The 25334-nt window shown below is 50.2% G+C and overlaps 1 protein-coding gene across 4 annotated transcripts in view; it reads right to left on the bottom strand.

Moving 5' to 3' along the window:
* INSR (insulin receptor) overlaps window positions 1-25334 on the bottom strand; it is a gene marked incomplete at its 5' end in the record, with an annotated part of 114834 nt that overhangs the window by 39473 nt on the left and 50027 nt on the right. For all 4 annotated transcript variants that reach the window (XM_014584917.2, XM_014584918.2, XM_014584919.2 and 1 more), the window contains 7 exon segments: window positions 1952-2119; window positions 3728-3978; window positions 5981-6107; window positions 6774-6988; window positions 8543-8687; window positions 10487-10635; window positions 18463-18784. In XM_014584917.2, coding sequence (XP_014440403.1) covers window positions 1952-2119; window positions 3728-3978; window positions 5981-6107; window positions 6774-6988; window positions 8543-8687; window positions 10487-10635; window positions 18463-18784 — 1377 coding nt within the window.

Raw genomic sequence — 25334 nt, 5'->3', positions numbered from 1 at the left:
ACCACTCCCTCCCCAGCCCTCTGCCCCAGCTCCTGGCCCCCCCCCATTCTACTTCCTGACTTTAAAAACCTGACTCTTCTAGGACCATCCATGAGTAGACTCATTTACCCTTAGTAAGTTTACTTTTTTTGAGCGAGAGAGAGAGATTTTTTGCTACAGGGTGCATGTGCTTACCAGAGAGACAGAAAGCGAGAAATCACCTCTCAGGGGCATGGCCACACCACAATCCCTTCTCCCCCCTCCTCCTCTCTGGATCTTGGGCATGCACGCACACACACCCGGCGTGAGTTTTAAGCTGCCGGGTCCGGGACTCAAACCACAGATGACTATGTGGGAGTCCAGTGACATAGCCATTACGCCATCTGCTGGTCCCAGTACGCTTATTTTTAATTACATACGCTTTGTGATAAATACCAAGAAAACCATGTGCGAGCTCTGGCACTGGTATGGGCGTTACAAATTTAGACTTGCAAAGTGGCTGTGGCTGGGGCTGCCAGTGGTTTGGGATTCTTGGAGGCAGGCCCAGCAGCTACGGCTCAGCTGACGACTGGGCCTGCCCTGCAGTTATATAAAGCATCTCAGGAGATCGATCACGGTGCAGCCCGGGCTGGGTGGGGGTGATGTCACACGCACACATATAGCACAATGATCTTAGACTTGGGACCGGGCCCCGAGATCATCTGTTCTCCCGCCCCTTCTCCCAAAAAGGACACAGTGACTCTCTCGGGGACTTGGTCCAAACGCTCCTCCAGCAGGTCACCAGCAGAGCCGAGAGCAGACCTCAGGTCCCTGCCCTCAGCTGCAGCTCGCCAGTGGCCCCGGCCTTACCCAAGGTCACGACGGGTGACATCACTAACAAAAACCCTCAAGTGAATGAAATACAGACGAACCAAGACACGTGTGTGTGTGTGCATACCCAAGATCCAGAGAGGAGAATGGATATAATAATAATAATATAACATGGCTCCTGCTTTCTCCAGTGTGGTGGGATATTTTAAAAACCCAGTTTTAAGATCCTTTTTTCAAGTTTCTAGCCTTCTTCGTTTATTTATTTATTTTAAATTTTGCTATCGGGCGTGTGCACTTGCCAGAGAGAGGCAGAGACAGAGAGAGGGAAAGTGTGGACGCACCCCCCGGGAGGATGGCCACGCCAAAATCCCTTCTCTACTTTTCCTTTCGAGATGTTTGGCATGTACACAAATTTGGCATGTGTTTTAAACCACTGGGTCCAGGACTCGAACCACACAGTTGGCCATATGGGATCCAGCCACCTGATCCGCCATGCCTTGGCCCATCAATAACTTCCCAACACTCTCAGTTGTGTTTCTAGCTTTGCAAAGAAGCCTCGTGTGGATGACACAGCTCCCTCCGGCTCAGAGCGAGAGGACAGCGGACAACGAGGAAAGAAGGGAGGAAGGGGGAGAGGAGAAAATTCCAGAAGGAGATGGTGCCAAGACGTGAGCAATAACGGGTTTGGACCTCCGTCTACAAAGCACACGCTTGTGTGAGGACGCTGATCCATGGGTGTTGGCCAGCCGCGGTGGTGCAGCAATATGCAACACTCCATGACGCTTACACCACGTGGGAAGGTCCTGGCTTCACATCCCCAGGTTTCCCTAACACAGTGGGTGCACATACGTGTGCCCACGACCCAGGGCTAGCTGAGGCCAGGAGCGCATCACGGTGTGAGGGCCCTGTTGGGTGTTGTCTTTCTCTGTCTCTGTCTCTCAGAAGAAATAAATAAATAAACAAAAGTGTGTGTGTGTGTGTGTGTGTGTGTGTGTGTGTGTGCATAAGGTAGGATGCAGGATGTGCATGCGCACGCCTGCATGCACACTTATATACGTGCAAACATGCAGACGCTGGGAGGCAGAGGGGTGGGGGGAAGAGCTCCCTCCCTGGCTGCGTACACACGACACCTGCCTAGCCCGACCCGGCTCCCCACGCTCACCTTTGAGGCAATAATCCAACTCATACAGCTCGCTGTCCTCCGCCTGCCTCTCCCAGAACACCAGATAGTGGGTGATGTTGCCGTTCGGGTCGGAGGGGGGCTTCCACTTCAGGATAATCTGGGATGAGGAATTAGACACCGAGATCGGGTCCAGGGGGACGGAAGGGTCTGCAAAAGAGAAAGAAAACGGACCAGCTCTGAGAGGAAGCAACGGCAAAGTGTCAGGCGGGTGTGAGAGGGGACGAGCTAAGCCCAGACGGTGAGGGTGTTCACCGCGCTGTTATTTGGCTGGCTCTTTTGTTACACGGCGTGTGCACTCGCCAGAGACAGACAGACGGCCAGAGAGAGAGAACGGGAGAAATCACCCTCCGCCCCAGGGAGGATGGCCGCGCCCAATCCCCTCTCCTCCATCTGCCTCTCGGGTTTTAGGCATGCACACGCATGTGCCCAGTATGTTTTTCAAGTCACCGGTGGGTCCAAGACTCCGCCGTGTTGTTGGCCACGTGAGACCCAGCCGCCTTAACCTCCACGCCGTCTGCAGCCTCACGCAGAGTTATTTAACATCACGGAAACCTGGAGACACACAGAACCCTTATCCCGTCCAAAGATGAGTTACCAAGTGAGGGACCGTTCACACCCCCGGTCATCCATTTAGACCAACACGATCGAACCCCGACAGCGGCGAGCTCTCTGTCCACACTGGGAAGTCACCGCTGGGTGCAGGGAGGCTCACGGGGCACGGCCAACCCCTCACGTTTTCTACTTAACCTCTGCTCCAGACGGAGCCCAGTCACAAGGCCAACTTGAAGCCAGTGGGGGGTGTCCTTGAGCTGGTATGTGACGCTCCCAACATAAAACGCTTGGGGGGGGGGCTCCACAAAACCTTCCCCTAATAGAGGAGAGGGCCAGGTGGAAGCACAGCAGTCCTGCAAGTGGCCCCATACGGGAGAGGTCCTGGGTTCGGGTCCCGGCCCTGCCTGAGGACTCTAGGTGGATATGTGTACCTGTGGTCCCGGAGGGCTGAGACCAGGGAAGGTTCACTGTACAAAGACTCTCTGGAAGGAGCGTCTCTCTCTCAGAAGAAATAAATGCATACATTTTTTTTTTTTAATGGCAAAATGTTAAACTGGGAGATGATTACAGACAGTCATTCCTTACAGACCTCAGTACCAGCTCCTTCAAAGACGAGTTTTATACGTCATGCCAGCCTGGTAAGGGCAAGATGGGGCTGGGCCTGTGGTCTGCTGGTTAAGGGAGCTGGGCCCCACATGGCCAACTGCGGAGTTCAAATCCCGGCCCCAGCAGCTCAAAAAAGACATCGGGCACGTGTGTACGCATATCCAAAATGCCAACAGGATGGAGAAACGGGGGAGAAAAGACAGGTGTGACCACGTCCTGCGTAGGGTACTTCCCCTTCCCCCACTCCCTCCGTCTCGGGTGAGCACACACGCCTGCTGGTAAATAAATAAATGCACTTTGAAAAATTCAATAAATAGGGGGCCAGCAAGTGGCACAGTGGTTAAGGCACTAGACTCCCACTGACCAGCCATGGTTCGATTCCCTGACCTGGCAGCTTGAAACTCATGCCAGGTGCATGCCCAAAATCCCAAGAGGAGAACGGAGAAGGGATTGTGGTGTGGTCATTCTCCCCGGAGGGTGATTTCTCACTTTCTCTTTCTCTCTCTCCGGTGAGTACACACACCCTATAGCAAACTAAATGACAATAAACCATTAAGACACCGGCCCGACCACGCGCGAATCTACGTTCACACGTACTGGTGGCGTCTGTCTGGACATAAATGATGTCGCTCTTGGCCCCGTAGGTGCGCCGCTCGTCAGAGAAGGTGACCAGGGTCTTGACAAAGATGGCGTACTGGGTCCAGGGCTTCAGGCCCCGCATCAGCCACCCGGGCTGGTTCTGTGACTTGGGGTCATTGGACCTCTGCGGGGGGTCGATGTCCACCACCGTCCAGCTGTTGGAGCCGCACGCATCCTGCCCGTCGAACTCTGTCACATTCTGATACGGGCTTTCAAGACAAAACGGGGAAGGCGGTTAGCAGGCTGGGTCGCTCGCTCTGGGCACTGCAGAGGTGGCACCTAGGTCAGTGTCCTACGGGGTGGCACGTGGCTCACCCACAGCCTTATGCCACAAGGAAAAACAACACAGAAACGGACAAGAGTCAAGGGCCACCAACCCTGATGTCTCCGCCATAAAAGGACAATAATAAGAGTGGTAAGTACGTCGTGAGGTACTGATAAGACTATGTGAGGAGCCAGCAGGTGGCATGGTGGTTAAGGTGCTGAATTCCCACAGGGCCAACGACGGTTCGAGTCCCGGATGTGGTGGCTCGCTTTCTCACTCTCTCTCCCTCTGTCTCTCTCTGGTGAGTGCAACCCTGTAAAAAGTTAAGAAATAACAACGATGACAAATCAAATTAAATCATTCTTCTTTGAAGAAGATGACACAAGAGAATGTATATGTGTAAGTTTTTAGCCTCACACATAATAAATCTTGAGATAAAACTATTATTAACATTTCTAACACAACACTCTCCACAATGTTCTTTAAAATTCCAGCACAGGGCCAGCAAATGGCACCGAGGTTACGTCTCTGGCCTACTGCATGGTTTGAGTCCCGGGCATGGCAGCTTGAAAAATCACACTAGGTGTGTGCGTGTATGTCCAAAACTCCCGAGAGGAGAGTAGAAGAGAAGGGATCGAGGAAGGGGTGCTTTTTTCACTCTCTCTCTCTATCTCTATCTCTCTCTCTCTGTCTCTCTCTGTCTCAGTGAGTGCTTATGCCCCGTAGCAAAAAAGTAAAAACATTCTGGCAACGGAAGGTAGGGACGATTACACACAGTGCGAATCTACTTCACATCACAGAGCGATGGCCCAAGCACGCTTAAAACGGGAAATTTTAGGTCTACCTGACCCTGACCAAAAATATCTATATCGGGGAAAAATGAAAATATTTAGGTAAAAGGTACATTTTTTAAAAATTACACAGCAGAAGCCAGCAGGTGGTGTGGTGGTGGAGATGCTGGATTCCCACCTGGCCAACCACAGTTCAAGTCCTGGACCTGGTGGCTTGCCTTCTCTCTCTCTCTCTCAACCTCTCTCTCTCTCTCTCTGTGTCTCTCTAAAGCAAAAATGTAAATAATACAAAAATAAAAATAAAATCAATACATAATTTTTTGTTTTATTACATAGCAGACAGAGTCCCTTGACGCATGGGCTGTCCCATGAGACATACACTTTGTTGAAAGCAAAATGGAATACTCCTTGGGCTAGCACCGCAGCCGGGCGGTGAAGGCAGCTGGAGCCCACATGACCAACTAGGTGGTTCAAATCCCAGACCTGGCGTCTTGAGAAACACGTCAGGCACGTGTGCATGCACACCCAAAATCCCGAAAGGAGGGAGAGCTGGAGAAGGGCTTGCAGCATGACCGTCCCCCATGGAGGGTACTCTCTCCTCTCCCTCTCTCCGTCTCTCTGTCTCTGTCTCTATCATGAATGTATGTGCTCTCTAGAAAAACAAAAAAGCTACTGCACAGAAAACTGGCCAGTCCGGACCTCCCAAAGTAATGTATCTATTTCAAGATTCTTGTTTTGTTTTGTGGAAGTTTTTGCCTTAGGGCCTGTGTGCTTGCTGAGGAGAGAGAGTCAGAGACAGTCGAAGAGAAAGTGAGAAATCACCCCCCAGGGAGGATGGCCACGCCACAATCCCTTCTCCTCCATTCTCCTCCCGGGATCTCGGGCACGCACGCACACGCGCCTGGCGTGAGTTTAAGCCACCAGATGCGGGACTTGAACCCCAGTGGATCATGTGGGAGTCCGGCGACGTAACCGCTCTGCCATCTGCTGGTCCCGCAGGCTTTTGACGACAGAGTCCGTTATGGACTCTGTGCGCCACCAACTGGGAAGGTGATGAAAAGATATCTTTTCCCTGGAGGAGGAGAGGAAAGGGCCAGGAGAGAGGAAGATCCGAGCGCACCCACCCGCTCCCTCCCTCCTTCCTCTTCTACTTACGCCTCTTTGTAAAAGAGCATGAACCCCAAGAGGTCTCGGAAGTCGGGGGGCCAGTAAGGCTCCCACTTCAGCAAGATCTTGTCCGAGGAAGTTCGAATGTGAGAAAACTTAAGTAACTCATTTTCACCTAGAAGGGGTTGAAGAACAGAAAACGGCCATGTCAGTGGTCAACAGTTTCAGGTCAAAGCGTCCCATCCCACACTCCCAGGAGGGGCCGTGAAAACAGCGAAGTCACAGGACCAGCAGTTGACGTAATGGCTGGGTTGCTGGACTCCCATGTAGCCGACCGCAGTTCAAGTCCTGGAGCCGGCGGTGGCTTATCTCACACAGGGCATGTGTGTGTATGTGTGTCTGTATGTGTGTCCAAGATCCTGAGAGGAGAATGGAGGAGAAGGGATTTCTGTCTCTCTGTCTCTCTCTCTCTGTCTTTCTGGTGAGTGCACATGCCCTATAGCAAAAGCCTCTCTCCAAAAAAAAAAAAAGAAGAGAGAGAGAATGGAGGAGAAGGGATTGTGGCGTGGTCAACCACCCTGAGGGGTGATTTCTTGCATTCTGTCTCTCTGTCTCTCCAGCAAGCGCACGCGCCCTATAGCAAATATCTCTGTAAAGCAGAGCAGCCGTTACATTGGTAGGTCGCTGAGTGAGGAGCAGCTGTATTTCGGAAAGCCTGTCACACGGTGTGTTCTTGTTCACAGGGGAGGTGGCACTCCCACGGAGGAGCCAGAGTGGCCGTGAGCTGGGGCTGCCACGTTAGCTGGTCCTGGGCTGGAAGTGCCAGGGCTGCCCCACTTACAGGATGCCTGGTCCCCATTGGTCTTCGGAGCGATGTCGTTCCTCTCCTGGCGCCCCTTGGTTCCGGAAACTTCTTCCATCTTGTGAATTTCTGACAGGCAGAGTTTGGGGTTGTAGTGGAAGAACAGTTTGCCCTGAGTGATGGTGAGGTTGTGCTTGCTCCAGTCCCACAGCTGCCTTAGGTTCTGGTTGTCCAAGGCATAGAAGGAGTAGTTCCTATGGAAACACACACACAGTCATTCGCGGGCTGGTCTCCTCTGACCCCACAATGACGGGGCCACCCCTAGAGTCGACCCAGTTCAGTGCGATATCCCCAGCCCTAATCACTTCCTTGGTACATGCTCAAATATCGGTTGAATGGGGAGGACCAAAGAAGTTGATGTGAGACTGGGGATGAGGCAGCCATCTTGTGACCATGAGGAACCCAAAGACAGAAAGAACCTGAGTCCTCAAAAGCATCTCTGAATTCTCACCGACGAGTCCATCTTTATCTGTGCAAAACGCGCTAGTCTGGATTTCTGCTGTCGTCCTAACTGAAATAGGATCAGTGAGACCACAGGTTGGTGGGGGGTGAAGTCTAAGAAATATTGCATCATGGGAAAAGTCATGATGCGTTTTTGCATAGGAAAACATAGACAAACACGTCATGGCTGTTCCAACAACCTGTTAGACGGACCTGAGAGGAAGTCAGCAAAGGAGTTGTGTTTGGTACGAATGGCATTGGAGGCTCCTGGAGGTCACCGGGGGGCCAGCTGCAGGCAGACATGGGGTTAAGGAAAGAAGACAGGCCCAGAGGTCTCAGCACAGGTAGGAGGAGAGCACCTGAGAGGTGGGACCGCTTGCAAAGGCAGATGGGGGAGATGGAGCTGGGACAGGAGATGATGCAGGAAACCCAGAAGGCCCTGCAGGGGTGGAGTCCCACGAGCTACAGGAGATGAGCATCTCAAGAAGAAGCAGGTGTGTGAGAGAGACAGACCGAGAGAGGGAGACACTGAGAGAGAGAGACAGAGAAAGTGACAAAGCGAGCCGCCAGGTCCGGGATTTGAACCGCGGTCAGCCACATGGGAGTCTAGCATCCTTAACTACCATGCCCCCTGCCGGTCCCTGGATGCCTATTTAGCAAACTCCCTGCAGCACCCTTGGAAGGCCCAAAGGTGCCCGGTCACATTTCTCTAGAACGACCATAAACAGGCTTTATGTTTTTAGTCGAATGAAACTTCAGCCACATCCCAACACCAGTTCCCTTCCCACAAGGTTTTGACAGGCATTTTCTCCTAGTAGATGTGGGGGTTTCGGTTTATAAAAAAGCAACACCCTGGGCCAGCAGGTGGCATGGAGATTAAGGCGCATGGCTGACCACAGTTCAAGTCCCGGAACGGTGGCTTGAAAATCACGCTGGATGCATGTGTGTGCGTGCCCAGGATCCCAAGAGGAGAACGGAGGAGAAGGGACTATGGTGTGGCCATCCCCCCAAGGGGTCATTTCTCACTTTTTCATCTCTCTGTCTTTCTCTGTCTCTGTCTCTCTCTGCTGAGCATACATGCCCTATGGCAGAAACCTAAACAAAACAAAACAAAAAAGAATGACCATAAAACGAGTTGTTTTTTTAGCGAAATGGCCCTCTAGACACATCCTTTCCCCCAAGGTTTTCCCGGGCACTTTCTCGTAATAGATGTGGGGGGTTGGTATTAAAAAATAAATAAGTAACTAAGCAACACCCTAGCTTTTCCCAATTCACAAACTTCCAAACACAGAGTCAGGCTCACGTACCCGATTTCCAGGGTCTCTCCTCGAATCACGCGTAACTTCCGGAAGAAGGAAAGAGACACGAGGGCGTAGGATCGGCGGATTTTGAGATACCCCGAGATCTCTTCGATGAGGCCCAGGTTGGCCTCCAGCTCTGCAGCCAGGTTGTCTACGGGAGAGAGAGAGGCCGGCCCAGTGAGCTTGCACAGAAACATTCACGTCATTCTGATACTGTTCACGGTGAAGCTAACCCACACGCTGCAGACGATGCGGGCAGATCCTGCTCAAAACCCATCATGCTTTGGGGGCCAGCAGATGGTGTAGTGGTTACGTTGCTGGACTCTCAGATGGCTGAGCACAGTTCAAGTCCCGGACCCGGTGATTTGAAAATCATGCCAGGCGCGTGTGCGTGCGTGCCCAAGACCCCAGGAGAAGTGGTTGCAGCACGGCCATCCCCTCTGGGGGGAGGGGGACTTCTCACTTTCCCTCTGCCTCTGCCTGTCTCTCTCTCTGTCTCTCTCTGTCTCTCTCTGTCTTTCTCTCTCTCTTCTCAGCAAGCACACACACCCTAAGACAGAACCCTTTAAAAAAAAAAAAAATACCCATCATGCTTTGAACACTCTCCCCCACTACCCGGCTGTGCTTCCCTTTACAGCGAGAGGCACCCCTGCCCTGCCATGATGCGTGCGTTTCCTCATCTGTAAGACCTATGGGGCAAAGACTGCCCTGTCCATGCGAGTATTCCATAAACGCTTGCTGAATGACTAAACAAGAGAACGTCTTCGGGCCTGAGACAGTATTTCCGGAAACGCGGTCTGCCAACCTGCAATAGGGCATGCCGTCTGCTTGTGAAAACGTAGATTGTGGGGGCCGGCAGGTGGTGTGAGGTTAAGGTGCTGGACTCCCACATGGCCGACTGCGGTTCGAGTCCTGGACCTGGCAGTTTGCTTTCTCACTTTTCCTCTCTCTCTCTCTCCGGTCAAATTAAGTAATAATAACAATTAAAAGTAAATATATATATTTTTTTTTAAATGCAGCTTCTGGGCCAGCAGGTGGTGTGAGGGTTAAGATAGTTAGGTCTCACATGGCCAGCTGTGGAGTTCACGTCCCAGACCTGGTGGCTTGAGAAACATACCACGTGCGTGTGCATGCATGCCCAAAATCCCAGGAAGAGACGAGGAGAAGGAACTGCAGCATGGTCAGCATTGCTGGGGGCTGATTTCTCACTTTATCTCTGCCTCTCTCTGGGGAGTGCATGTGCCCTATGGCAAAAATCTAAAAACAAAAAACTAAATTATCCATGAGCTGCGAAATATTCGCATTCTCAAAGGAAAAATAATAATACTAATAAATACATGCGGATTTCTGATACCCCAACTCCCAGCTGGGGAAATGAGACTTTAAGGAGGGCCAGGGCTGGGACTGGGCTGTTCATCTCAGGGTTGGGGCAGACTTCTGGCATGCCTCTACCAAAAGACAGCCATGGGGACCAGCAGGTGGCATGGTAGTTAAGGTGCTGGACAGTCCCACATGGCCGACCACGGTTCAAGTCCTGGACCTGGCAGTTTGCTTTCTCACTTTCTCTCTCTCTCTGTCTCTGGTCAAATTAAACTAAATGAATGAATAAATAAGTCTTTTTTTAAAAAAATTGCCATAGGAGAGACCAGCAGGTGGCATAATGGTTACATTGCTGGATTCCCATGTAGTGGACGGCAGTTCGAGTCCCAGACCTGGGGGCTTTAAACTCATGCCAGGCCCAGGTGCATGTGCACCCAAGATCCCCTGGGGGGTGATTTCTCGCTTCCTGTCTCTCTGTCTCTCCCTGTCTCTCTCCAACAAGAACACTTGCCGTGTGGTAAAACATAAACTAGCCACAGGAGCCCGCAGCAGACTCGGGCCTGTGGCCCCCGCCCCGCCCTGCCCCTCGCGCACAGAGCCGCCCCCGCAGCCACACGCTCCCCCACTCACTGCCTCCTCTGATGTTGATGATCAGGCTGCCGTTGACGACGGTGCAGCCTCGGAGCTCCTGGGCCGACGTCACCGAGTCAATGGTCTTCTCGCCTTCTAGGAGGTGACAGACCTTGGGGCAGGGGCCCAGGCACGGGGTGCACATCAGGCTATGGACAGAGCAGAGAGAGGGCGGTCAGGCCGCACCCGGCAGAGGGCCGGCTCCATGGCAACCCGAGGGACTGCACTTCCGCTGTCAGCCCGAGGCAGCACCGTGTGACTTCAGCACGGATGACGTCCGGGGCCAGCCCCTGTGCATTGTGGGAGGTTGGACGGCACCCCCAGGCTCCTCCCACGAGATGCCAGCAGCGCCCGGTCCCCCGAGGCACGGCAACCACACAATACCCTGCACATTGTCAGGAGTTCCCTGGGGTGCTGAGGGGCCGGCAGGTAGCATAGTGAGTACGGCAGCTGGACTCCCACATGGCTCACCATGGATCGAGTCCCGGACTCGGCAGCTTGAAAATCTCTCCAAGCGCGTGTGCATGCGTGCCCCAAATCCCGGGAAGAGAATGGAAAAGGGACTGCGGTATGGCCATTCCCCCTGGGGGTGATGTCTCATTTTCTGTCTCTCAAGCAAGTGCATGCACCTTGTAGAACATCCAGGTGGGACACGGTACCTCAGCCATGCAGGCACTATCGTTCATGTCCCTGCAGTCAGAGGTGGACACACAACCCAACTCCTGGAGGGAAGAAATTGTCTTCCTTCGAGAGAACCTAAGAGGGCATGGCCACCTTGCTGGCATGGGGAGAGGCGTGAGCTTGAGAAGTTTCCGAGGACAAAAGCAGAGAGAGCGGAGTAAAGGCAAAGGCTGGAGAGAGACTGCTGACGCCCATCGCGCGAGCGCCTGGATGCAGCCATACCTGAAGCAATCCCCTGAATGGTTTGATTATGAGTACCGATCAACTGCCTTCACCCTGCTTCAGCTAGTTTGAGTTGGGGTGCTGTCCCGTGAAAGCACAAGATTCCCAACTATTACCTTCTCAACAACTCAGTTTCCTCATGGGTACAATGAAGGTAATCACAGATCAAACCCCACGGGTTGTGCTGAGGTCTCCATGATGTGGGAGCTACTCAATAAAGCATCTAGCACACAGAAAGCAGAGACGGCCCGCCATCACTACAATGATCACTTTTTACTACAAGTCACCACTGCTGCTGCTGTGTCATTTCCAAGGCCCTGTGTTCTCTATTTTTTAAGAGATTTTTGCTATAGGGCACATATGCCTGAGAGACAGAGAGACAGAAAGCAAGAAATCATCCCCCAATGGGGAGCCACGCCGCAATCCCATCTCCTCCATTCTCCTCTCGGGATCTTGGGCATGCACGCACATGCGCCCGGCATGAGTTTTAAGTTGCCGGGCCCGTGACTCGAACCATGTTCAACTATGTGGGAGTCCAATGACACAACCATTACACCATCTGCTGGTCCCAAGGCCCCATGTTTTCCATTTCTCAGGTGATTTAAGACTGCAGCATAATAAAGAATATACCTTTATTAATAAAAATAATAAAGAATACATAAGCATAATTAAATATAGATATCCTTGCCCCAGTTTCTGGCAGAGAGCTTCAAAAACCCTTGGAATTTCCTGAGCGGTAAGCCTACCTTTGTTACTGCCGTTAGGAATATTGGGGTGATTTGTGGTGAGCCTGTCAATAACTTTAGGGTGGGGCTGGTCATCATAAAAAACCACCATTGGAATAGAGGGTTGAGGCTTCCAGCGGCCTGAGCTCCAGGGGGTGGGGAGCGGGGCTGGAGACGGAGTTCCACCCCATGGCCAGTCGTGGCTATGGAAGGAAATGCCAGGAAGAATGGTGGACGCTGAAGCTCAGAGGAGCTTCCCGGCCAGTAAACGCACATTGGGGTGCCGAGCATCTGACGCCCTCTGACTCCCCAAGGAGACATCATGCAAGCTGTGTCTGCAAAGCTGGCTTGCTTTCTCATTTTCCATCTCTCTCTGGGAAAATTTTTTAAAAATAATAATGATGATGATGATGATAAATACAATGAAATAAATCTTTCTTTTCTGTTTTTGTTGTTGGAAAGGTTTTTGCTTTTGTTTGTGTTTGGTTTTGTTTTTGTTTTCTATAGGGCGTGTGCACTCAGCAGAAAGACAGAAAGAGACAGAAAGTGAGAAATCTCCCCCTGGGGGGATGGCCACACCGCAATCCCTTCTCCTCCATTCTCCTCTTGGGATCTTGGGCACGCACGCACACGCGCCCGGCATGAGTTTTAAGCCACCGGGTCCGGGACACGAACCACAATCGACTACATGGGAGTCCAGCGACATAGCCATTACGCCAACTGCTGGTCCCGAAATAAATCCTTCTCATAGAAAACTATGTCGTGCCTTTCCCGACAACGTAGTCATTCTGTAAGTTGCTCTAGTGAATTATCAAACCAGGACGTGTGAAAACTCCAAAGTTAACAGCCAGTCAATCAGCAGTGTGGGTGGGGACCCCTGACGTGCTGGTCATGAAAGAACAGAGTCTTGAACTTGTGGAGTCTGAAGCCAAGTGCAGGTGCGATGCGTCAGAACTGTCTCATGGTACAACCAGTTGGTGTCAGGACAGCTGGGATGGAAACAGGACAGTGACCAAATATTTGGGTTCTTTTATTGGTGCTACACTTATGCGGCAGGTGATATGCTAAACCAGGGGTTGGCAAACCACAGCCCACGGGCAAATCCGGCTGGCCACCTGTTTTCGCAAACAGCGTTCTATTGGAACATGGCCACCTCCACTGGGCTAGTGCATCCTCTAAGCCTGTTTGGTCTCTACAAAGGCAGAGCTGAGTAGCTGCAACAGCGAGGCCATCTGGCCCTCGGAGCTGAAAATATTTACTATCTGGTCTTTTGCCAACCCCTGTGCTAAGCTGCAGGTACACGTGAGTGAACCAAACAGATAAGCTCCTCTCCCAGAGGCAAACGAGAAGTAGGCACGAGTTCTCTGCAGCCTCTCTCGACCGCTCACCTGTTGAATCTTGGCTTGGCCATGTGATGTACTTTGGCCAACGGGATATTAGCAAATGAGATGCAAACAAAAGTTTAAAAAGCATCTGCCCACTGGAGTATACTCTTCTCAGCTGCTGGGATGAGAAACCTCATTGGAGAGAGGTTCCACCTACCCATCTAAGACACAGAGGCTATCTTAAATCATCCAGCCCAGGCCAGAAAAACCACCAGTCAGCATACAAAATCATTAGAACGCATAAATGTGTGCTTTCAATCACTAAGCACTGAGGTGGTTTGTTACGCAGCACGAGCTAACTGATACACTCTCGTAACTTATGACCTATGAGGGGACTACAGAAACTTACTGAGAAAATGGAATTAGAATACAAGTCAATTTTGGTGCAAAGGAATTCTGAAATCTGTAACCCCCGGTTCAGATCCCCGGCCCAGTTGACCTGAAATGCAGCAGGCACATACATGCACATCCAAGATCCTGAGGGGCTCCCGAGCTAGAGGAAGAGGATCAAGGCATCAGACCCGGTTGAGGACGTTTCTCTCTGTGTCTGTCTACCAACCTACTGATCTTTCATGTGTGTGCACACGCTCTCTATCATACGTAAAATAAATTAAAACTTGAAATCCATGTGTTTTCGTAACATACATTACCCATGGCATTTTGGAAGATGCCTCATAACTGAGGAGGATGAATACACCGACAATAAAAATATTTGCGAGTGATAAATACCCACGAAAAGAATTAAAAGTGAATGACAAGCCAGAGAATGAGCAGATGGCTAATTCTGATGGGGTGATCAGACAGGGAAGGGGACTTTTTCTTTTTTTTTAATTATTATTTATTTAATTTTATTTATTCATTCATTTATTTTAATTTGACCAGAGAGAGACACACAGAGAGAAAGGGATATAGGAAGCTGCCAGGTCCGGGATTCGAACCATGGTTGGCCATGTGGGAGTGTCCAGCACCTTAACCACCACGCCACCTGCTGGTCCCAGGAAGAAGACTTTTGATTGCAATCTTGATGACAAAGAGAACTCGGTCATCCAAAAACCAAAAGACAAAGTATCTTGGGAGGCGAGAACAGCCAGTGCACAGGTACAGAGGAAAGAATGAATTTGGCGAGCTGGAGGAACCCCATGTTGCTACAGCAACAGGCAAGGGGTGGATTTAATAAAATGAGAACTGGGACCAGCAGCTGGCGTGGTGGTTAAGGCGCTGGACTCCCACATGGCTGACCGCAGTTCGAGTCCCAGACCTGACGGCTTGCTTTTTCCCTTTCCCTCTCTCTGTCTCTCTCTGGTGAGCACGCATGCCCCCTATTGTATGTTAAATAACAGTAATAATAACAGAGCCAGCAAATGATGTAATGGTTACATTGCTAGACTCTCATACGGTCAACCATGGTTTGAGTCCCACACCTGGTGGCTTAAAACTCACTCTGGCTGCATGTGCATGCGTGCCCAAGATCCCAAGAAGAGACTGGAGGAGAAAGGATTGTGGCATGGCCATCCCTGCTGGGGGCTGATTTCTTGCCTTCTGTCTCTCTGTCTCTCTGGTGAGCGTACATATCCTATAGCTAAAATCTCTCCCTAAAAACAATAATAATAATAAATAATTAAGTTAATAATTCTTTTTGCAGATTTAAATAAAAACAAAATAAAAGGAGAACTTTCACCGCCTTATGGGAAGCCCTTGGAGGGTTTTAGGCAAAGACATGGTAAGATCAGATTGCCTTTTATGAAAGTCCCCTTCAGGCCCGGTCCATAGCCTAATGGTTAAGGGAGCTGGATCCCACATGGCTGATGGCAGTTCAAATCCCGGCCCTGGCAGTTAACAAACACAACCGGGTGGGGAGGGGCGGGCAGGAGGAGGGGGTGTGCATGTGCAAAACCCCAACAGGATGGAGAAATGGAGATGGGATTGTGGCAAGACCACACCCCACGAAAGATTGCTTTCTCCCTCTCCCTCTCTCTGTCTCTATCTCTCGTGAGTACGCATGCTCTCTGGCAATTAAAAAAATAATTAATTAATTATATTTAAAACTAAAAACTTCCTTTAGTCCATGCAGTTCGAACGGAGAAAAACTGTTTAAAATGAACGGTCCTGACAGGGTGGTAGGACAGATGGCCTTGTGGGTGGATCGGAGACCTCAGCTAACGGCCAGGCATGAGGGGGAAAACGAGGCCAGGAGTAATCCTCCTCTTCTCCGCGCATGTCCCATACCCATGAGAACGTAACATTCATCCCAAATATCTGGTCCTTCTTGTCTCAGGAAAAAGCACCCCCTGCTCCTGCCAGACAACTTGGGCTGATTACAGATGGCGAGGCCTTCTTAGAAACCCACCGGTGTTCCCAGAACTCTGCTCAGAAAACGTCAAGAATTGTTTCCTAGAGAAGCCACCGGAAGGGCAGAAAACACGACTGGCCCAATATGATATTCAGCCACATTATAAAACACAATTCTGGGCCAGTCCGTCACATGGTGGTTAAGGCGGCTGGATCCCAATAGCTGACTTTGCAGTTCAAGTCCCAGACCCGGCGGATTAAAAAACACACCAGGCCTGCATGTGTGCATGCCCCAAATTCTCTCTCTTTCTCTCTCTCTTTTTCTCTCTCACTCACTCTGCTGAGTGCATGCACCCTATAGCAAAATAAAATAATGCAACAGTATTAGGACCCTATAGCAAAATAAAATAAAATAAAATAATGCAATAGTATTATAAAGTCTTTCATAAAATACAAGAGGACTTCAAAAAGTTGATGGGAAAATACAATTAAAGTATGAGTTAGTTTTATTGCAAAAAAAATAAAAGACATATATAATTTTTTCATAATATGTATTTTCTTTTTTTTTTCTTTTTTGGAGAGGTTTCTGCTATAGGGCGCATGCACTCACCAGAAAGACAGAGACAGAGAGACAGAAAGCAAGAAATCACCCCTCCCCCAGGGGGGATGGCCACGCTGCAATCTCTTCTCCTCCATTCTCCTCTCAGGATCTTGGGCACGCACACACACGCGCCCGGCGTAAGCTTTAAGCCACCGGGTCCAGGACGCGAACCCCCGGTCGAAAAGTCACTGTCTTTCAAACAAACCTCTCACTGGAGATGTGAATGCTCACTCTCTTTCAAATGTTTAAAAGGTAGAAATGAGTTAAACAGAATATGATCTTTTTCTAAACCTTACTGGCAAGCTTGGGATGGGGAGAAGGGGTCCCTCCTCTGCCAGGCAAACGTGATTTCTAGAGGCCTATTTCTGGTCAACAAAACCACTTGACAGGTTTTTATCAAAAACGAGTTAAACAAAACATATTGTACTTTGGGCTTTTTGCAAACATCAGAAGAAAGAGACACTCCTAAGAACTGAATTAAAGGTTGTTTCCCTTCCCGCCCTCTCCACCCGAGGAAATAAAATTTCCCACCAGAAAACTCTCGCTTGGCTAATTCTCAAGTCTGAAGAGGAAGGGTTTTTTTACGTAAGCAGGTCAGCTCAAGGCCTCCCGATGCGTCTGTTTCTGATTTGTTTTGGTGGTGTTTTGTGGTCCTGCTTTTAAAAAAAAAGAGAAAGAAAAACCTTCAACACAAAAACCAGGAAACAGATTTTTTTTTTTTTTTAACTTGGTGATGACCCGAGACACCGAAATAGCTCATTTAAGAAGCTACGGACATAAACAAAAAGCCTGTGATCTACGCAGGAAATCTGACTCACCACCAAAGAGAGAAAACCTGATTTCTCACCCAAATGGGAAGCGGTTTCACGGCACCGTCCTTCAGCAAAGCAGAAAAGCCCTGGGGACAATGGAGAAGCGGGCTTCTGCCTCCTGCAGACGAAGTGTCCCAAGCGCCTCTGAGCGCACGGCCTCGTTTCCCATCGGGAAAGGCACGCCCACCTCGGCCACGTTCTCGGTGGACCCACGAGGCAGCTACGTCCACGGGGACGGGCCACACGGAGGATTCTAGAGACCCCACGGACTTGTGTCTTCAGGGTTTCTGTTCTGAGGCTAAGCACGGCGAACTTAGACAAGATGTACAAAGGGACCAGCAGGTGGCGTGCTGGTGAAGGCACTGGACTCCCACATGTTCGACCGTGGTTCGAGTCCCGGACCCTGTGGCTTAAAAATTATGCCAGGGTTGTGGATGTGCGTGTCCAAAATACCAGGAGGAGAACAGAGGAGAAGAGATGGCAGCGTGGCCATCCCTCTAGGGGGTGATTTCTCACTTTCCCTCTCACTGTCTCTCTCCAGTGAGTGCACGTACCCTAAGGCAAAACAAAACAAAACAAAATAAAACAAAACAAAACAAATGATGCATAAGATGTCAAAAATTTAGGGCTTGTAGGTGGCATGGTCGTTGAGGTGCTGGACTCCCACATGACTGACCATGGTTTGAGTCCCGAACCTGCTAGCTTGCTTTCTCGCTCTCTCTCTCTGATCAAATTTAAAATAGTAATTATAATAATAAATAAGGGACGAGCAGTTGATGCAATGGCTATGTCACTGGATTCCCATGTAGTCAACCATGGTTCGCATACCGGACCCAGTGGCTTAAACTCACAACGGGCAGTGTGCGTGCGTGCCCAAGATCCCGAGATGTGAGTGCCCAAAATCCCAAGAGGAGAATGGAGGAGAAGGGATTATGGCATGGCCATCCCCCGGGGGGGGGGAATTTCTCGTTTTCTGTCTCTCTGTCTCTCCCTGTCTTTCTGGCAAGTGCATGTGCCCTATAGTAAAAACCTCTTTTAAAAAAAAATTATTATTAATTAATTAATTAACTCTTAAAAAAAGATGTCAAAAAATCTGGCCCCTGAGGGGAGAAGTCTTCTAACTCCTGCTCCAAAGCTCAGGATACAAAAATGACCTCAGAGACCAGCAACCTCCCTCGTGGCCAGTCAGCCCTGGTTTTGCACATGTTTGTAACAGGTTACACCATCACCCACAATCCACAGCCCTGCAGCAAGAACTTACTTGCTGGAGTTCATGGTGTACCCGGAGGGACACTCGGGGATGCACTTGTTGTTGTGAATGACGTACTGGTGGCAGCCCTGCTTCCGGGAGTTCTTGCACTTGTTATGCAGGTCCTGGCAGAAGCTGAAGTTCACGCAGCGCCAGTCCTGGAAGTGGTAGTACGGAGGCGGGCAGGTCTCCACACACCGGCCGTCCAGGTAGAAGTTGCGGCAGGCCACGCACTTGGTGGGGTCGTTGGGCTCCGAACAGTTGCCCAAGCATTCGCTGTGGCAGCAGAGGCCTTCGGCGGTGCACCCATGCGACTTGCAGATGGTGGGACAGACTGGAGAGGCGGAGAAAACACAGCTGGTCAGTGACTTTGCTCAGTCTCTGTCTGCAACAGGCAGCCGCTCTGGATAGGAAGTGAGAGCTAAAGCAACATATTAACAATTTTGGTACCTTTCTACAGCCGGGGCCACAGCCAGGCACAACATCTAATTCACTCATTTAAGCTCCCTGGCCATGGGGGCATGCTCTAAATGCTTCCTAGTCCCCCAGAGAGTGGAGCAAAGCAGCCCTGATTTACAGCATCTGCCAATTTCCCTGGTGTAAATACTCCAGGAACCATGGTCAGTTTCAGGTTACCAAGTGAAGTCTCTAAGCATAGAGCTCCCTAGTGTAGCCCATGGGTCAATAAGACTTCTAACAGTAGACACATTGTGTAGCTGCTATAGATACAGAGTGGCCAATAACCTCAGAGCACAAAGGACTTTTTAAATGTAGCAAGATAATTAGAAAGTGTTTGGGACCAGCAGATGGTGTAATGGTTACATCCCTGGACTCCCACATAGTCAACCACCCTTCCAAGTTCCAGCCCCACAAACTTTTTTTTTCTCTTAAGAGAGATTTTTGTTATCAAGTGAGTCTTTTTCTTCTTTAAAAAAAATTATTTAACTTTATTTATTTATTTTAAGTTGACCAGAGAGGGACAGAGCAAGAGAAAGGAAATGTGAGAAAGAAAGCCACCAGGTCCGGGACTCAAACCACGGTCGGCCACGTGGGAGTCCAGTGCCCTTAACCACCATACCACCTGCCAGCCCAGATGAGTCTCTGTTAGAAACAGGTGCAGGCTCTGCCGAGCGAGTGTGTGTGTGTGTGTGTGTGTGTGTGTGTGTGTGCGCGTGCGCGTGCGCACCCAAGATCCCGAGAGGAGAATAGAGGAGAAGGGATTGCGGTGTGGCCATCCCCCCTGGGGGGTGATTTCTCACTTTCTGTCTCTCTGTCTCTCTCTGTCTTTCTGGCAACCGCAAGCACCCTATAGCAAAAACCTCTCCAAAAAAAGAAAAAAAAAAAAGAAACCCCTGCAGGCTCAGGAGAAGTTAGACTGGGGTGTTACTGTCATCACCAGCATGAATGCGGATCTGTCTGTGGGGACCAGAGGGCTGCCGCTCAATGGGAGGAAGCAATAAAAGAGGCAGACAATGACCTCGGGCCCACAGGGACGCTTTCTGGCAAAACCACATGAGAACGGAAGGGGCCCATTTCCGGGGCTGGAGCAGCCCCAGAGGGTCAACCCTTTCATTCAAAAGAGGCGTCCTTGGAGACCTGAATGAAAACCTCTCCAACACTCAAGCCTTCCGGCCTAGAGGAGACAAAAGGATATTATTATCCAACACCTGCTAATAGGCTGACTACAGAAGGTGCAGTTGGGCCCCCTGGTGGCGTGGTAGTTAAGGTGGCTGGAGCCCACGTAGTCGGCTGCCCTGTTGCTTGGAGTCTAAGACTCGGCAGCTTGAAAAATACAACATGTGGGATCTAACACCTTCCCCTCTGCTCACCTGCTGGCCCCAGGCTTTCATTTCTTATTTATTTTTTTTTATTTTACTATTATTATTATTCTGAGTTGGCTATGGAGTACCTGTGCGCCAAAAAGAGACAGAGACAGAGGTGAAGTGAGAAAGCAAGCCACCAGGTCAGGATTTGAACTGTGGTCAGCCATGTGGAAGCCTAGTGCTTTTAACTCTTTGAAGACTATCCGCTGTTGACTGTAAGCCAATTCCAGATGTCTCCCCACTCATCAAAGGACACAAGCCCTCAGTGAGGCAAGAGAAGAGTGGGTGATGTGAGCACAGCACAGGGACCCATCATAAATAATGCATTGTATGTTTCAAATGGCTACAAGAAATGTTCAATGTTTCAGCCACACCCAAAGACAAAATTCCAAAAAGAAAAAGGATGTGAGGCGATGGGTTTGGTTCATCATCCTGATGTAATCAGTTCATAAGGACAAAATATGATGCAAATATCACATGGCATCCCATAAATATGTAATTGGGGGGGGTCTTCAAAAAGTTCGTGGAAAATGTGTATTATTTAAAAAAAAAAAAAAAAGAAGAAGGGGGGGCATGAGGTTCAAAAAAAATTTGTTATGCTGAAATAAACTTGTGCTTTCATTCCATGTTTCCCACAAGCTATTTGAAGCCCCCTCATATAACATACATACATTATTTAGCAACTAAAAGTAAATACTTCTTTTTTTTAAATAGAAATGCAGGGGCCAGCAGGTGACCTGGTGGTGAGGGTGGTGGAGTCTCACCTGGATGCCACCAGTCATGCCAGGCACGTGTGCGATCCCAGGAGGAGAATGGAGAAGGGACTGTGGTGTGAGCGTCCCCCTGGGGGGGATTTCTCACTTTCCCTCTCACTGTCTCTGTCTCTCTCTGATGAGCACACGTGCCACATGGCAAAAAAAAAAAAAAAAAAAAAAAAAAAAAAAAAAAAAACTAAAAAACAAAAGGTATGCAACTTGAAGCAACACCCACCTCCTTGCTGGGTGTGAGTTCCCTAAACAAACGTGGACAGTTTCCACACACACCCCACTCGTTCCCCCAAGCTGGTCCCAGCAAGCAATATCTCTCAGGGGAGCATGCCCGAAGCCCACAATAGCCCAGGGTGGGAAGGGACCGCCGTCAAAGTAAAGGACTACAGTGGCTAGACGGGGTGCAGCAATAAATGCAACCCTCTGCATGGCTGATCCACACAGGAAGGTCCCAACTTCAAGTCCAGAGACCGCCCTGAATCCACCAGGCGTGCACGTGTCTAGGATCTGGGGCTGGCTGAGACCAGGGGTGACAATTTACAATGTCTTGCTCATGGAAAAGAACATCTTTTCTTTTTTCTGTCTTCTTTGCTTATCTTTTTTTTTTTTTGAGAGAGAGAGAGATTTTTGCTATCGGGCTCGCTGGAGAGACAGAGACATCTCGCCAGGTCCAGGACTCAAACCGCAGTCCAGTAATATAACACCACTGTGCCATCTGCTGGTCCCAAAAATAAGCTCTGCTAAAGAAAATGGCTTTAAAACAAACAAACAAACAAAAGTATACATATATATACATACACACACACACACACACACACTGACAGAGCCACAAAACAGTGCCTGCTGCAGAAAACACAGGCCGTGAAGCAAGACGTGATGAAAACACATGTGAGATGAGAAATAGCCCGGATGCAGCGGGGGCTGGCCTCCTTCTCCCAGCGCCCCTCACCTGATCCCTCCCATGGCAGCCAAAGGGCCGAAGCGCCAGTCACGGACCAGACTGGGTTGGGGTAGGAGAGTCTGGCTGCCTCTGCCAGAGAATGGCAGGCTTTTGGGAAAATGCCCAGAGGTCTGGAGCTGCCGCACCTTCGAAGGACAAGTGCTACTTCGTGTGGGGCTCATCTACCCGGGCCTCCCCTCTCCAAACACGCAAGCGCTTGGCCATCTCCCTCTCGAAGTCATCTAGGGTAGCAGGTTCCAATTTCCCCTTCATTCTTCCCTGAAGTTCCCCAAAGCTCGGGGGCCGGCAGGTGGCGTGGGGGTTAAGGGCGCCGGACTCACACATGGCCGACCGGGGTTTGAATCCCCAGCCTCATAGCTTGCTCTCCCACTTTCCCTCCCTCTCTGTCTCTCTCTCACTCTGTCCCTCTCTGGCCAAACTATTTTTAAAATAGGTAAATAAAGTTAAATAAAAAGTAAATTTTTTTAAAAAGTCTAAGTTCACAGTTACCTGAGCAGAAGCAATGCCTGCCTTCCTGAAACTGAAATCTTTTTCATTTTTTAAAAGAATTATGTATTTAGGAATCAGCAGCTGGTGTAATGTCTATGTTGCTGGACTCCCATGTAGTCGGCCATGGTTCGAGTCCTGGACCCGGTGGTTTAAACTCACGTCGGGCACGTGTGCGTGCGTGCCCAAGATCCTGAGAGGAGAATGGAGGAGAAGGGATTGTGGAGCGGCCATTGGCTCTGGGGAGGTTATTTCTCGCTTCCTGTCTCTCTGTCTCTGTCTTTCTGGCGAGCGCACGAGCCCTATAACAAAAAAAAAATCTCTCAAAAAAAAAAAAGGCAATTAAACTCTCAAAAAGATGTATGCATGAGATTGAGACCCTCAAGGAACAGAAAGCAGAAACGCCTAACCTTGATTAGGGTTCAGGTTTAAAAAAAAAAAAAAAAAAAAAAAACAGGTTTAAAAAAAAAAAACAAAACTCATACTGGGCGCCTGTGCGTGCCCAAGATCCCAAGAGGAGAATGGAGGAGAAGGGACTGCGGTGTGGCCATCCCTCCTGGGGGTGATTTCTCGCTTTCTATCTCTCTGTCTCTCTGGCAAGCACATGTGCCGTATAGCCAAAATCTCTCTTAAAATCAAATAAAAAGTCTAACTTATCTGTAAAAAAATGAAAAAGGTGTGTAAAAATGCAAAATGGGGACCCTCCAGTAGCCTGGTGGTTAAAAGAGCCAGATCCTATATAGCGGACCATAGTGTTTGAATCCCGACCCCGGCAGCTTGAAAAACCCACCAGGTGCCCATGTGAGCATGCCCCAAATCCCGGCAGACCGGAGAAATGGCGAATGCAGCGTGACCACGCCCCTTCGGACAGGTGCTTTTTCACTCTCCCTCTTTGTCTCTCACTGGCAAAAGGAAAAAATAAAAATAAAAAAGCCAGAGTAGACACAAACAGATCTGATTGTAAATGACTTGTACACAAAACTGCAGCCATTTTGACTTCTTCTTCTTTGCCTCCTTTTCACAGTTCAAATCAGTTTGTTTTTTCTTAAGAAGCCGGTTGGGACCAGCAGTTAGTGTAATGGCTATGTTGCTGGACTCCCACGTAGTCGACCACGGTTCGAGTCCCAGACCCGGTGGCTTAAACTCACGCCGGGCGCGTGTGCGTGCGTGCCCAAGATCCCAAGAGGAGAATGGAGGAGAAGGGATTGCGGTGTGGCCATCCCCCCTGGGGGGTGATTTCCTGCTTTCTATCTCTCTGTCTCTCTCTGTCTGTCTGGCGAGCGCACGCGCCCAATAGCGAAAACCTCTCCAAAAAAAAAAAAAAAAAAAAAGCCGCTAAATGGGGGGCAGCAGGTGGCATAGTGGTTAAGGCACTGGACTTGCGCATGGCCGACATTGGTTTGAGTCCCAGACCTGGTAGTTTGCTTTCTCACTTCTTCTCTCTCTTTCTCTGGTCAAAATTTAAAAATAATAATAATAATATTAAATAAATCATTATTTTCTTAAAAAAAAACTATATGACAAAGGCAAAAAATTTTAAGAAAACATGATTCACTTCCATAGCACAATATATGTTAATAACATTTTTGTTATACTCATTTCCAAAGCCTGTCATTAAAAAGAAAAAAAAAATAAAATAAAATTCAAGATTTATGATTTCCCAAATTACTGCTTTCCAGAAATTTCCAAATGGAGCCGTTGCGTCATGAGCCTGCAGGCATTCACAACCGGCCCGGTGGCTCTCCAAGAAAGTGTGAGTTTTATAAACTCAATAAAATGGACTTTGTTTCCACTCGAATTTTTTCTCCCTCACTCCCCCTGGACCCTGACCCCAGAGGTTCAAGTCCCCCACCAAATTCCTCTCCTTGGGACCTAGTAAATGATTTAATGGCGGGGTGGGGGGCTGAAGGGGCGGGCTCTGGACAGCTGCGTGGTCAGCAGCGCCCACCGCAGGAACGCATGTCCTTGAGGCCCAGCGGCCCCTCTTCCCTTCCTAACAATAGCGGCTCTGGCGCACGCGGTCGCCTTCGGAATGCGGCCGCGGAGTTCCTGGAAGACATACGGCGCGCGCGCATTGGCCACGAACGGAGCCGAGTCCGAGGAGGCCTCCCCGCTAGGGCAGCTCTCTTTCTCTCTATTCCGTGTGTGTGTGTGTGTGTGTGTGTGTATGTGTACACGCACACGCGTGTCGGGCAGGCCGAGTAAGAGCTGCGGAATTCTTCGGAGAAATACGGCGCACGCAGATGCCAGGAAGGGAACGGGGTGCTAGGGGCCTCCGAGCTAGAGCCGCCTTGGGATTGGCTGTTTACAGGCGTGTGTACGTGTGTTGGGTGGATGGGGGAGGTGCATTGGTTGGATCCAGGCGGGTGTGCGTGTGTGTGTGTGTGTGTGTATGTATGTGTGTGCTGGTTGGATCCAGGAGGGTGCATGTGTGTGTGTTGGTTGGATCTAGATGGGTGTGTGCGCGCGCACGTATGTATGAATGCGCACATGTGTGCGTGTGTGTGTGTATGTATGTGTGCGTGTGTATGTGTGCGTCTCCACGGGCACGGGCCCAGGGCGCGCGAGGCCCCGCCCCGGCCAGCCAGGGGCCCCCGCCAACCACAAAGCCCAGTGCACACTCCACTCCGTGGAATCCGGGCCGGGTGGTAGCAGTGACCGCAGCGCCACCCTCGCGCTCAGCCAATGGGCGGGCGTGTTGCCGGGCGCTGGCCCCGCCCCCGGGTGCTCCGGCTCCGCTCGCCCGACTCCCAGCAAGGGCCCTGGCGGCCGCTGGGCGGTCGGCACTGGAGCTTGGGGTGGCGCCTACCGTGGGTGCAGACCTGCAAGGCGGGCCACGGACGCAGG

Source organism: Tupaia chinensis, unplaced genomic scaffold, assembly GCF_000334495.1.
Source record: "Tupaia chinensis unplaced genomic scaffold, TupChi_1.0 Scaffold148210_1, whole genome shotgun sequence".
Taxonomy (NCBI): Eukaryota; Metazoa; Chordata; class Mammalia; order Scandentia; family Tupaiidae; genus Tupaia; species Tupaia belangeri.
This window is presented reverse-complemented; position numbering and strand designations above follow the sequence as displayed.